We start from the raw sequence: 15,763 nt of genomic DNA on the forward strand, positions 1-15,763 counted from the left end.
TGTATTTCCAGCACAGAAAATTGCGCTATATAACAAAATCCACTTTTTAAGAGGTTTTTTTTTTGTGGTTCTGCTTTGCAGGGAGTTTCCAGCTGAGAGCTCAGAAGGATCTGTGGTCATAAAATTGGGCTGGGAGGTATTAACAACCTCCCCTGTGTGGTGTAAGTAAAGATCTTTTGGAATAATTGAGGTGGAAAAGCTGCAAACCCATCCCTGCCTGACCCAGTCCTCACTGAGTGACAGCACCAAAGGGGCACCTGAGTGGAGAAAAAGCCACCTCAGATATTAAATAAGGGCTGAGAGGACGCCAGGAATCAACGTGGGAAACACCAAAAAGAAAATAATTCAGCTTTTCTAATCATCCCTTGCAGTGCTGGAGGATTTTTGGAGCCCTTCAAGGAATTGGTTGTTGAAAAATGAGAATATTCTGTGCTGTTGGAAGGAGCTGAGCCCAGTCTGGTACCTGGTTGTCCTCCAGGTTGATCGCCTCCAGCAGGTCGTGCTCCTCCAAGCCTTGCAGGCTGTTGATTTTATTGTGGGACAGATTGACACACTGCAGGTTTTTCAAGCTCTTCAGCCCATCCACCTTCTCAATCTGGTTAAAGCTCTAGGGAAAAAAAATGAAAGCAGAGAAATTGCAAATAAACCTCTATGGAAAACAACATTCCTGAGGGGAAAAAGGTGTTATTTGTTGGATTTGAGGAGGTTTTGTCATGGAGAATCCTGTCAAAAATAGGACTTAATGCATTAGCCTCATGCACATCCTAATGTGTTAATTTCTGCTGATAAACCTCTATGGAAAACAATATTCCTGAGGGGAAAAAAACAAACCAGTTATTTGTTGGATGGATTTGAGGACTTTTTGTCATGGAGAATCCTGTAAAAAAAAAGGACTTAATGCATTAGCCTTGTGCACATCTTGATGTGTTACATTTCTGCTGATATACCTCTATGAAAAACAACTCCTTTTTTCCTTCTGGAATGTTATTTGTGGGATTTGAGGATCCTTTCTCATGGAGAATCCTGTCAAAAATAGGACTGAATGCATTAGCCTCGTGCACATCCTGATGTGTTATAATTCTGCAGATATATCCCTATGGAAAACAACTCCTTTTTTCCCTCAGGAATGTTGTTTCCCATAGAGGTATATCAGCAGAAATGTAACACATCAGGATGTGCATGAGGCTAATGCATTAAGTCCTATTTTTGACAGGATTCTCCACGACAAAAAGTCCTCAAATCCAACAAATAACTCTTTTTTTTCCTTCTGGAATGTTATTTGTGGGATTTGAGGATCCTTTCTTGTGGAGAATCCTGTCACAAGTAGACCTTTCTGCATTAGCCTCATGCACATCCTGATGTGTTACATTCCTGCTGATAAACCTCTATGAAAAACAATATTCCTGAAGAAAAAAAAAAAGAGTTATTTCTTGGATTTGAGGAATTTTTGTTGTGGAGAACCCTATCACAAGTAGGCCTTTCTGCATTAGCCTCATGCACATCCTGATGTGTCACATTTCTGCAGATATACCGCTGTGGAAAACAACATTCCTGAGGGGAAAAGGAGTTATTTGTTGGATTGGAGGATCCTTTCTTGTGGAGGATCATGTCACAAGTAGGCCTTTCTGCATTTTTCTCATGCACATCCTGATGTGTTATATTTCTGCAGATATACCTCTATGGAAAACAGCATTCCTGAGGGGAAAAAGGAGTTATTTGTTGGATTTGAGGATCCTTTCTCATGGAGAACCCTGTCACAAATAGACCTTTCTGCATTAGCCTCATGCACATCCTGATGTGTGACATTTCTGCAGATATATCTCTATGGAAAACACCATTGCTGAGGGGAAAAAAACAATATTTGTTGGATTTGAGGATCCTTTCTTGTAGAGAATCGTGTCACAAATAGGCCATTATGCATTAGCCTCATGCACATCTTGATATGTCACATTTCTCCTCATGGAAAAAAAGGAATCACCTCTCTCCTGATTAGCTTATCTCCAACTCACCTTGAAGAGACAACAGCAATAAAAAGAGCTCTGACAATTTTTGAAAGCTGATATTGGCCCCAGAACACTCTTGTCACCATCCAGCTCAAAATTTAGAACACAGAGATGCATGGAAAATTATGGAATATATATACATAAATACATTGAATTTCCCTCTGTAATCATGGCTCTATTTACACTTGTGATTACAGAATAAATAATGAAAAAATTAAGGCGGGATAGAGGGGAGACAGGCTGAGGGTTGGGAATGTTCCCCTGGAGAAGGGAAGGCTCCAGGGAGAGCTTCCAGCACATTGCAGGCCTGCAGGGGCTCCAGGAGAGCTGCAGAGGGACTGGGGCCAAGGCCTGCAGGGACAGCACCCAGGGAATGGCTCCCAGTGCCAGAGGGCAGCCAGGGATGGGATCTTGGCAATGAGGAATTCCTGGCTGGGCTGGGATTGCCAGAGCAGCTGGGGCTGCCCCTGCATCCCTGGCAGTGCCCAAGGAAGGATTGGAGCAGCCTGGGATAGGGGAGGTGGCCCTGGAATGAGCTTGGAGGTCCCTTCCCGCCCAAACCATTCTGGGATTTGGGACACTCAGAATCCATCCCGAGGGATTTTTATGGAAGGTGGGGATGGAAAAGGGAAGGGAGACCCTTCCTGGAGTCCTGAGATTCCCAGTGAAGGCCCCGGATCCCAAAATCCCTTCCTAGAGAGGAGTCGGGGTGGGGATGGATCCAATCCCAGGCTGGGAGAGCTGGGAATGGAGGGAATTCCCTGGAGAGGGAGACTGGGCTGGGATTTTGGGAAGGGATTCCCAGAGCAGCTGGGGCTGCCCCTGCATCCCTGCAATGTCCAAGGCCAGGCTGGACCCTGGGGCTGGAGCAGCCTGGGACAGGGGGAGCTGTCCCTGCCATGGCAGGGCTGGCACTGGGTGACCTTGAAGGTCCCATCCAACCCAAAACCATTCCATGATTCCCTGATTCCCTGGTATGATACCAAAATCTCCCTGGAGTACATAAATCTACAGTAACGCACATCAAGCGAAGGCTCCATTCGCTTGTCAGTGACAGCACAGAAAATGTTTAAAAAATAATAATTAAAAAACCCCAATTTCCCTGTCAATTCTTCCAGACTTTCCCACACGAAACGCCCCAAATTTCTGAGAACCAACCCTCAGAGTTTTTTCAAACAAGGCCCTGATTTCTCACTGGCCTCCAGATGGTTTCACTCCTCAGGGCCTCACAAATCAGAGACTCATTTCTGCCCAACCTCCAAGCAGGGATAACAATTCCATGCTCATCCCTGTCCCACACATTCCCAGATGGCCTCTCCACAGGATTCCTCCTCCATAACCTTGCAAATTTTATTTTTCCATCAGCCTCACCTTGTGCTGAAAGCTTGGGAGCCTCATCTCCTATTAATAAATATTTAGGAACTGTTGAAATAAATAAGCCAGCTGACTCTAATGTTAATCCAGTTGTCTGTCCTTGACATTTTTCCTGACTTTTAAATGTTTAATTAGGCTATTAATAGCATGGAGGCTTCGTTAGACCTCTGGTTAATCAGGTACAGCTCAGAGCTGGAATTGCAAAATGCTGGGCCAGAGGTGCACAGAAAATCCTGGGAACAAAAGGGATTTGGGGATGGACCCTTTAAAAACAGAAAATTCCTAAGGGTCCAGTTCATTAGAGCTGTGCTTCTTATTTTATTTTTTTTTTCCTTTGCAAACATGAGTGGAATAAAGGGGTTTTTGGTACAGCAAGGGAGAATTTACAGGTTTTGAAGTGTTCTGCCCAAACTTCAGAACTTTCTGCTCTTTTCAAACTTAAAAAAGAAAAGCTCAAGGGGAGAGAAAGCTGAGAAGAAGAAAGGGGAAAAGGAAGGAGGAAAAGGAAGGAGGAAAACGAAGGAGAAAAGGAAGGAGAAAAAGAAGGGAGGAAAAGAAGGGAGGAAAAGAAGGGAGGAAAGAGAAGGAGAAGGAAGGAGAAGGAAGGAGAAAGAAGGAGAAAGAAGGAGAAAGAAGGAGAAAGAAGGAGAAAGAAGGAGAATAATTGCTATAATAATAGTAATAATAATAATAATAATAGCAATTGCATTTTATTCTAATTATTTCTAATTTTTAGAGAAAATGCTCAGCTAAAATCTCTTTCCATCACTTTCCCATGGCTAATTTAAAAAGACAAGCAGTGTTATCAATAGAGATATCAGCACCTCAGAACCCCAAATGAGGAACAGGATCACATTTAATAAGATTTAACTGTTAACAAAATCCCAGCTTTGGGCAGAGCTGATTCCCAAAGGAATTCCTGGTGGACCTTTAAACAAACCAGGGATTCAGGGCACACCGTGGTGGAGGGACTTGCTGTGGCTCAAATTTGGAGAAAAAAGCATCAAAGTATTTTCAAGTATTTAGAAAAAAGCTCCTCACACTCCTAGAGCTCCTTTCAGAACATTTCCATGGGATTTGGCCAATCGGAGTTCATCCTCCCCACTAAAAATGAGACCAAATTCCAATTTATTGCCACTGAGAGCTCCTGGAGGTATCATAGATGTGAAATATAATTTTTATTTCAATATATTACTCAAAACATGCTAAATGTGAACACCTTCCCTGAATCCTGCAGCAGCCAAGGGCCAATCTGAGCTGGTATTTTCTACATCCAATTTTACAGAATAGAAGAAAAACCTTCAAATTTTTTAAAGGGATTGGAAAAAGAATATTTCTATTCCTGATAAGGGATTCATCCACTTCACTTCAAATATTTATGTGGGTGCTTAAAACTAATGTAGCCAATAGGAGCACTATATAGGTTTTTTGGGATTTATTTTTGAAGTCCCATTAAATATTTTTTACTTCTTATTACAAAGTAAAAGCTGTTTAAAAGCAGCCTGTTGTATTTAGAGCCACTGGATTGCATTAAAAATAGGTTTGGGTTGTGCAACATTTGTATTATTAATTTTGAAAATTTATAGTATTGCAGATATCTCTGATAATTTGTTATGTAATTATCTTCATATTGATAATATTTATAAGAAATTATGTAATAATACTTATGAAATATTACATAAATTATATATAATGTATATTATACGTAATTTATAGAATATATTTGTGTCATAAAAAAGATTTTATTTATAAAATATGTAGTATATAATATATATTACGTTTATTATATATTAGATGACATTATATAATGTATAACATATAATATAATGTATGATACATTATATAACATATGATATAATATATGATATAGAATATCATCTATTATATACCATATATATAAAATATATAATATACTATATATTATATTATAATATATGTAATATTATATAATATGTGATATATGATATATAATATATAATATATTATATATATCATATATAATATATAATATATGATATGTAATATATAATATATAATATATGATATATGATATATAATATATAATATATAATATATAATATATAACATTATATTATGAACCATAACATTATATTATATAACATAACATTACATTACATTATACGACATGACATTATATGACATTATATTATATTATATGAAATTATATGACATTACATGACATTATATAATATAAAATATAAAATAATATATAATATAAAATATAAAACATAAAATAATATATAATATAAAATATATATAATATAAAATATAAAATAATATATAATATAAAATATATAATATAAAATAATATAAAATATAAAATATATAATATAAAATAATATATATAATATTTCTTATCCTCATCTTTACAATATTATATTTACTATTTATATCCAGGTACTGCTCTCTGGATGAGAGCCAGTCAGGGAAAGCATCAAATGCATTTTTCCTCACCAGGTTGAGGACTCTGATGGGCAGGCTGTGCAGGCCCCGGATGGCAGCGAGCCGGTTGTGTGACAGTCCCAGCTGGGTCAGGCTGTGACACTCCTCCAGCCCCCGGATCTCCTCAATCTCATTGACTGGGCAGAGCTCTCAGGAAAAACAAAGGAGCTGAACACAAAACCTGAGCAGTAATGAGGTGATAAATTAACAAAATGGGTTTATGGGGTGGGGAGCTGGACAGGAAAGGATTCATCCTGAAGGGGTTTAAATCCCACTGCTCCTACAGAAATTATTCAAGTTTTTATTCAAGTTATATTTTGATGGGGTTATTTTAGTTTAAATTATACCTGTTGTGTCCTGGCCATCTGTCCTGAGAGGAGAAAGTGTATTTTAAATTAACATCACAGATAAAAACAACAGTACAAGTAATTAGAATTCCTCTCAGGGAACTCCAGCATTACCAGAACTCCTCAAATTCCCTAAACAAAGAACCTGTGACAACAAATCCAGCTCCAATTCCTCCTTGGAATGGATGAAGTGAGAGGAACCTGACCCTGGATCTGCCCAAAATCAGGTAAAACTCTGGGACTCTTTGGTGACTGGAGTTGGGCAAAAGTTTGAATAAAGAAAAATTAAAGTTTAAGCCACAAGCAGCCATGTGAGGCAGCAAATTGCTCAGCCCTGACTAATAATAAATTCATTTTTAGCCTTTTCATGACTCACTATAAAGCTTTGTCACTTATTTTTGGCCAAGTTGTGTCGCTCTCTGTGTGGACAATTCCTCCCTTCAGAAAGCTCTCAGGTGTGCACAAAAATAAAAAAGAGAAAATGTCCTGACCACGTGCATCAAAATTCACTAAAAATGGTGAGGAAAGGTGAGTCAGTGTCACTGGGAAAGGAATGGGAAAGGTTTCTGCTTCTGCAGGAGATTTCAGAGAGGATTTTTCCATCTCTGATTAAAAATGGGATTGTTCTGCCAGGTGAGGAGAGTTCGAGACAGATTGGTGCCACTGAATTCTGAATTTCCAACCCTGCCCTCATTTTCCTCTTTTTTGGGGGTTTCTCTTGTGTGTATGAAAACATTTTAATCTCCATTTCACCAAAGAGGAAATCTGAGGCAGCATGAAAAAAATCCACAATATCAAAACTTACACATCAGCTCCACAAAACAAATATTTGATTTTATATTTTTTTTAATTTTCTCCCCTTTTTCATTTTGCTGGAGGGGTTTTTGCAGCATGATGGAAAATTAAGACTGTAAAAAAAAGAGTGTTTTGGTGCCATTTTTGACAGGATTTGTGTCAGCTGCAGGCTTTGTAAAGTGGGAAGAACACAAAGAAATAATATTTTTTTAAAATAAAAAACTACATTAATAAATAACATAATATGATATAATATATATTATATTTATTTATATAATACATACTATGGTTATTATATATCTTTATTTTAGATAGATTTATTTTAATATATATAATTTAAATTTTATCTTTAAATTATATATAATATATATAATATATTATATTATACTTATTATATATAATATATTATATATATCATATTATATATTATATATATAATTATATATAAATGTATTATATATATTCATATAGTATATGTTATATTTTAACACCATCAATGCTGAAGTAAATTAAGCTCAGTCTCAGCACCAGAATTACAATTTTACCTCAGCTTTAATGACAAAACTGACATGAAGGGGAAAATACCAAGAAAACTGGAATTTATTTGAAGAAATAGCAAAAACAAAAATCAATTTTTCTCCCATTTAGGATTCCCCAAAGGATACAGTCCAGCAGGAGCTTGGTAAGTGAGTGGTATTCTGACAAATCTTTCATTTTTGGGATGTGATTGTGTGAAAAATCGACTTCCTAAAGGAAAAAAAAGAAAAAGAGAGAGGAATTTGGTGTTATTTCTTCAGCACTTACTCTGGCTGGGAGTTTGTTCCACCCTCCCACCACATGCAGGGGTTCGGTGTGGGAGAAAATAAAAGACATAAATAAAATACAAATAAATGAACAAAAATATAAATAAAATGCACATAATTATACATATAAATATAAATGAAAGACAGACCCAAATATATGGAAAAGGAAATGTGTATTGAGGTAAGAAAAGTGAATAAAAAAGGAATAAAAATTGACTTTTGCCTATGCTCACACACATCTTACTTAGATTCAGAAAATGGTTTTGAATTTAAAACTTTAATTTTTTTTTCAGACTTACCCTGAGGTTTTTAGGTGCTCTAAAATTGAAATATGTGGTCAGTTTGTTTTTGGAAGCATTCAGCTCTACTAAATAAGGCATGTGACTGACACAGGAAAGATCTGGAAAAGAAACAAAATGTCAAATGCTGGGCCTGAATGCAAAGATCATCCCAGCAAAATGTGATAATTACATCCTGCAGCAATTAAGAGTTAATTTGGAGCTGCACGCTCAGAAGGTGATGCCTGAAATGCAGAAATCAGAGATATTAACACCTTCTCCTAAAGGGGAAAAAAAAGGTTTATAAACCACAAAGAATAAATATCCAAGTCAGACATTTATTTTCATTATGCCAGCTGACTTGCCTCAAAGCAAGAATTTATTTTTATATTTTTAGATATTATTAACATAATATAATAATATATTAATATAATATATCATTAATATAGTGTAATATATATATTATATATAATAGTGTAATAATATATTAGATATTATTATAGTATTTTATCATATTATTACATATATAATATATACATATATATTATAGATGTAATAATATAATAATATCTAATATATAATAATATAATAATATCTTAATATATGTAATATACTATAATATACTATTAATATACTATAATACAATATATAAAATATTATATTATAGTATATATAATATGATATATAATGTATTATATAATAGAATATAGATTTTATATGCAATTTTTATATTCTTATGTATTTTTATACATGTTTTATTTTTTATATATTATTTTTATCTCCACCTCTAGAATGACAGATTGACTCTGGCCTGAGTTATCAATTAGTGGAGCAAAGCATTTAGGCCGGGACTGAGGAGTAAATGAGTGGTTGCTATGGAAAAGTCCCTGCTCCGTTCATGTCTGGCCTCCACAGAAAAAATTAAAATCTTATTAAAATGAGCAGGGAGAGGAGCTGCTTCACAAAAGTGCTGCTATTCTTGGACTCCAGCTCCTCCAGTGAAAGGATCTTGAGAGAAATAATGTGGCTGCCCCAGCACAGCTTATTCCACTTGATGTTAAATTAAAAAATATATAGAGAGTGGGAAGGAGCAGCTGGTGGAGCTCATCCCAGTCTCCATTGGGCACCTTTCTAAATGTAAAAAATGTAATTTTTTTGACCTTTTGTCACCCATGGAAAACCCTGACAAGGGAAAACTCGAGGCTGGCAGAACCAAACCAAGCATAAATTGAATATTCTGCCACCTGCACGTGTCAAATCCCCACCTCTGTCACAGTCACATTTTCTGGAAAAATCCTCTCTGCCCAGGATTCTTCTCCTAGGAAGCTGAGAAGCCTCAGAGAAAAAGGAAAACAATATTATCTGATTTGCTTCTCCTGTGTTTTGCTGCTTTGGAATGTGGTTGGAGATTGTTTATCCAACAGGTGATTGTTTCATTGGTTTCATGGGAATTGTTTTAATTAATGGCCAATCAGGGTCAGGCTGTGTCAGGACTCTGGAAGGAGTCACAAGTTTTCATTTTTATCTTTTTAGCCTTCTGTCTGTATCCTTTCTGTATTCTTTAGTATAACATAACATAACATAACAGAACATAATATAATATAACATAACATAATGTAATATAATAGAATATAATATAGTATAGTACAACATAGTATAATATCATGTAATATAATGTATTATATTACATTATATGACATTAATATAATGTAATTATGTATTAATATATGTCATTATATATTATATATTGTATAAAATATAAAATTATCTAATTATATCTATTACATAATTCTATATAACTTAATTATATAATATATATAATTATATAATTTTATATAATACATTTTAATGTAATATAATGTAGTATAGTGTAATGTAATATAATGTAATATTATGTAATAAATGTAATATAATGTAATATAACATAATGTAATATAATATAATATAATATAATATAATATAATAATAAATTAACCTTCTAAGAACATGGACTCAGATTCATAATTTCCTTCCTGCCACACCCCTTCACCTTGCTGTCTGCTGGGGTTTTATCTCTGGGTGATAAACTGAGAGTTTGAGCTCCATGTTCCCACTGATAAACATGTCCTGCTCTGAATGGGCCACGGAGATTTTGGGCAAATTTTCATTATTATCTTTTAGCCTTCTGTCTCTATCCTTTCTCTATTCTTTAGTATAGTTTAGTTTAGCATAATATAATGTAATAAAACATAATATAATGTAATGTAATATACTATAACATGGTATAATGTAATATAATGTATTATATCACATTATATTACATTAATATAATGTAATTATGTATTAATATATGTAATTATGTATTAATATATGTAATTATATAATGTATATGATATAAAATATCTTATAAATTATCTAATTATATATATTATATAATTATATATAATTTAGTTATATAATGTATATAGATAATTTAATATAATACAATGTAATGTAAAATGATATGATATGATATGATATGATATAATATAATATAATATAATATAATATAATATAATATAATATAAGCCTTCTGAGAACAAGGAGTCAGGTTCATCATTCCTTCCTGCCACGGGGCACCCCAAAAATGCCCCAGCCTTTCACCTTGATACCTACTGGGACTTTATCTCCTGGTGATAAACTGAGAGTTTGAGCTCCATGTTCCCACTATAAACATGTGCTGCTCCTAATGGGCCATGGAGATTTTGGGTGAATTTTCATTATTATCTTTTAGCCTTCTGTCTCTATCCTTTCTCTATTTTTTAGCATAATTTAGTTTAGCATAATATAATGTAATAAAACATAATATAATGTAATGTAATATACTATAACATGGTATAATGTAATATAATGTATTATATCACATTATATTACATTAATATAATGTAATTATGTATTAATATATGTAATTATGTATTAATATATGTAATTATATAATGTATATGATATAAAATATCTTATAAATTATCTAATTATATATATTATATAATTATATATAATTTAGTTATATAATGTATATAGATAATTTAATATAATACAATGTAATGTAAAATGATATGATATGATATGATATGATATGATATGATATGATATGATATAATATAATATAATATAATATAATATAATATAATATAATATAATATAATATAATCCTTCTGAGAACAAGGAGTCAGGTTCATCATTCCTTCCTGCCACGGAGCACCCCAAAAATGCCCCAGCCTTTCACCTTGATACCTACTGGGACTTTATCTCCTGGTGATAAACTGAGAGTTTGAGCTCCATGTTCCCACTATAAACATGTGCTGCTCCTAATGGGCCGTGGAGATTTTGGGCATTTTGGAGGAGATCAAGGCTCTGTGCAATGTTGGCCACCATTAAAATGTCAGCCAGGCTTTGTGACACTAAAACTCCGTGCTCCAGTGAATTTCTCATCTGAAACAGCTGCACCAGCCAGGAATTTGTAGTTTATTTACTCCATACCATTAATTTTATTGGAGGAAAGCTCCATTTTCTGCAGGTGAATGTATCCAGAGAGAATGCTGATGTCACTCAGCCCACGACCCTGGAAAAAGGAAAGGATTTTAATCACAATTTTAATAACTGGTTAAGAACTCAGCTCCCCCAAAGTCCCTCCAGCTGCAGCAGGACAAGGTGACATCTACAGAAAGTGATGTTGAGAAGCCAGAAATGGAGAAAATACAAAAAAAAAAGACTTTAAAACAACACAACCACTTCAACTTCCCAAATGCAGCATTTCAAGGTGATTTACACATTGCTCTAATTCTTTTCCTCCAGCTGACTGAAGGAGGAAGATACATTTTTCACACCTAAGGACTGGATAAGGAAAAAATAAAATAAAATAAAAAAGCAACAATAACCATAATCATCATATAATATAAATATAATAATATATAATATATTATAACATGTAATATCTATTATAATATATTATTATTATATAATTATAATACTTTAATATAATATAATCTAAATATATTATTATATAATAAAATATAATAATTATTATAATAAAAATAAAATATAAAAATAATAATAATAAATAAAAATACAAAAATCTCAGTGCTGATGCTACTACATTAAAAGAAAAAACAAATCTCCACTCTGGCAGTCAGCAGGAGCCACTCTGAATCTTATCAAAAACCCTGCACATGAAACAGGCATTGACAAAAATCTGCCTCTTGACATCTTGCTTTTTAACAAAGCCTTTTTTCCCAACTATTTATTGTTGAAAAAAAGGCAAATAATATTATATATAATATATATTTATATTTTTATATCTAATTTATTTTTTATATTTTATATCTATTTTATATATATTATATATAATTTATATTTCTATTTTTACATCTAATTGATTTTTATATTTTTATCTCTATTTTATATATATTATATGTAATTTCTATTTCTATTTTTAGATCTAATTTATTTTTTATATTTTTATCTCTATTTTATATATATTATATATAATTTATATTTCTATTTTACATATAATTTTAAAATATTTTTATCTCTATTTTATATATATTATATATAATTTATATTTCTATTTATACATATATTTTTTATATTTTTATCTCTATTTTATATATAATTTTATATATACTATATATTTATATTTTTATATAGAATTTATGTTTTATCTTTCTAGATATATTTTACTTTTATATTTTTAGATATTATTTTTATGTCCAAAAAAAGGGGAATATTTGTGCAGAAAAGCCCCTTAAACTGATGTTTTTTAGCTTGTACTCACTGGCAGTGACAGATGAAGATAAACGTACTCGGTCCCAGGGGCTGAGCGGCCGAAGGTGTGGAGCCCCTCAGCTGCAGTGTCTTCATCCAACACCCGCCCCAAGTGATCCTAAAAACACCAGGAAAAGGGAAAAAATGGATTTAGGGGAGATTTATGAGGGGAAATCCCACCCTTGGGAGACCCCAGAGGCTGCTGGGGTTCAGGTGGGAACAGGGCTGATAAAGGCCCTCTGTCACTGAGGACAGTATTTTTATGAAAAATTCCTTTTTATGAAGGAATTTGATGAAAAATTCCTTTTGCCAGGATTTCTTTTCCTGGGAAGCTGGGAAGCTTCAGCTTCTCCATGTTTTGCTGCTTTGGAATGTGATTTGGAGAATTGTGAATGCATTTGGAGCATGTGAATTGTTTTTAATTCATGACCAATCCCAGTCCAGCTGTGTTGGACTCTCTGGTCTGTCACAAGATTTTATTATTCATTCTTTTCTAGCCTTCTGATGAAATCCTTTCGCTACAGTTTAGTGTAGTTTTAGTGTACCATTTTCTTTTAATATAATATATATCATAAAATAATAAATCAGCCTTCTGAAACATGAAGTCAAGATTCTCATCTCTTCCCTCATCTGTGTCATTGTCATATTTTCTGGAAAAATCCCTTTGCCAGGATTCTTCTCCTGGGAAGCTGAGAACCTCAAAAAAAAAAAAAGGAAAACAACATTATCTCATTTTTCTCTCCTGTTTTTTGCTGCTTTGGAATGTGGTTGGAGATTGTTGGATACTTTGGAGAAACAGAACTGTGAAAGATGCATTGCAGTGGGACCCACCAGGGGTAATTTCAGATTATTGACTTTAAGGCATTTACAGCATGGTGTGGCTAAAGCTGACAGACCAAGAAACACTTATAATATCTTGTAATTAAGAAATAATTGGCTTCTGATTGTGATGTATGAATTATAACACCTGTATTGTCTCACCCTGCACATGAGACTGAAAATGGAATAAAAGTTTTTAAAACATCTCTCAGTTGCCCACCTCTGGGTCAGAAAATAGCTTAATCCAACAGGGACCACCAAGATAAAGAACAGAAAAATTTCATTATAGCACCTGCATGTCATAGCAAGGGAGAGCACAGAATAATTTCCACAAGGCAAAATACGAGGTGATATTTTGTGGTGTTGGGATTTAAACCCCAGCAGGGCAGGGAGAGAAAATTCCCACGTGTCCATAGGGCTTCTTGAAGCTCAGGGCTGGGAATTTAGGCAGGAAATTTGGTTAATTTGGCCATACATGTGCCAGTTTATCCTTAATCTTATATGGCCAGGAGCACTTGGCAGTGCTGGGTTAAAGGCTGGAATTGACAATTTTCAAAGTTTTTTTTTTCCCAATCTAATTGATTTTGAGAGAGAGAAAGGACAAATCCAGGAGGACTCCGGACACCACGGCGACGGGAGGGACCCTAAAAAAGCAGAAATTAGAGGTGCTGCCCTTCTTCCCCCAAAATCCACAGCGAGGAGGGAAAGAGCAGTTCCCTCCCATACACACACCCCTCCCCAGGGAGCCCTGGGCTGAACCTCTGAGCCCTCCGACTCTTCCTCCTCGCCCTTCTCCTCCTGCTCATCCTCGCCCCCGGGCCGGGCCCGCTCCTTGGGGAACCCCTCGGCGAGGGGCTGCGACGGCTCGTCAGGAGGGGGGAGCGGCTCCCCGAGGCTGCCTTCTGGGCCGTTCTCCTCGCCGCCCGCCATGAGCTGTGATAAGGAGGGAGGAGACGGACGGGACTCCGCTATCGGCGCCCTCCCTGCTCCGGCCAGGCCGCCGCCATTTGTTTACACGTTGCCATGGAGACGGGAAGAGCCGGTGATTGGCGCCAACCGCCCCGCCAGCCAATAGGAGCGCAGGGCGTGCAGCGGGGCAGCATGGGAATTGTAGTTCGCGGCTCTGAGGCAGCCACGGGCCTGGCTCCCGCCTCGAGGCGCGCAACAACTTAAAAACGTTATTGTGAAAAATGCGTATTTTACGATTGGCTTTTGGCAACTATTCAAATGAATATTGTATGTGTTGTGTTAGAAAGTGATGCTGTATTAATTTTCTTAGGTAATGTGTTAAATATAGTTTTAGGTTATAACATAAGGTTAAAATAGAAACTATGCTATGTAGGATACTTTTTTAAAGAAAGGATTCGAAGTGAGATAGCAGCCACAGGACACCTGAATCTTTCAGAGAAAAAGAATTTATTGCTCCATTATCAGGAGAAATGAACTTCTTCCTGCCTACATAGCATAGTTTCTATTTTAACCTTATGTTATAACCTAAAACTATATTTAACACATTACCTAAGAAAATTAATACAGCATCACTTTCTAACACAACACATACAATATTCATTTGAATAGTTGCCAAAAGCCAATCGTAAAATACGCATTTTTCACACATCCCATTGGGAAGGGCCAAAAATAGCACAAAAGAGGGATTTCAGGGCAAAAAGATTGAACGGGAAAACACTTCTTATTAGGGATGAGTAAATGGCTGGGTCTCTTCTCCTGCAGGAAGGGGTGACTTTAAGTGAGTTTTGTGCCTCCAATTGCACTGATACAGACCTGGGAATATTAATTTTATATATATATATATATATATATATATATATATATATATATATATATATATATATATATATATGTTTGTGTGTGTGTGTATGTAGAGACACACGCACACAGATAAATAAAAATATAGATTAGATTTCTGTTGTTATACTTTCTTTCACAACACACCATTACTGCTCCATAGTTGGTGAAATACTGTTTTTCCTTAAGAAAAAGGTACAATTTTAGAACTGATGGGTGGAAGAAAAAAAATCTATATAATTCTGCCAGATTTTTGGGAAATAATGAGAGATGAGACTGTCACAGCAGGGGAA

The 15,763-nt window shown here is 34.8% G+C and overlaps 1 protein-coding gene across 2 annotated transcripts in view; it reads right to left on the minus strand.

Annotated features, from left to right (window-relative positions):
- LRGUK (leucine rich repeats and guanylate kinase domain containing) overlaps positions 1-14,685 on the minus strand; it is a 68,015-nt gene extending 53,330 nt beyond the window's left edge. For both annotated transcript variants that reach the window (XM_071424197.1, XM_071424196.1), the window contains exons 1-7: positions 14,424-14,685; positions 12,856-12,963; positions 11,562-11,643; positions 8,085-8,185; positions 7,648-7,729; positions 5,853-5,977; positions 464-607 (exon numbers count right to left, since the gene is read on the minus strand). In XM_071424197.1, the coding sequence (XP_071280298.1) occupies positions 464-607; positions 5,853-5,977; positions 7,648-7,729; positions 8,085-8,185; positions 11,562-11,643; positions 12,856-12,963; positions 14,424-14,594 (813 nt within the window). In that variant the 5' untranslated portion in view covers positions 14,595-14,685. The remainder of the gene's footprint in view (positions 1-463; positions 608-5,852; positions 5,978-7,647; positions 7,730-8,084; positions 8,186-11,561; positions 11,644-12,855; positions 12,964-14,423) is intronic.
- Positions 14,686-15,763: the final 1,078 nt, after the last annotated feature.

Source organism: Agelaius tricolor, unplaced genomic scaffold, assembly GCF_023055355.1.
Source record: "Agelaius tricolor isolate 1412-34295 unplaced genomic scaffold, bAgeTri1.0.p SCAF_3, whole genome shotgun sequence".
Lineage (NCBI taxonomy): Eukaryota > Metazoa > Chordata > Aves > Passeriformes > Icteridae > Agelaius > Agelaius tricolor.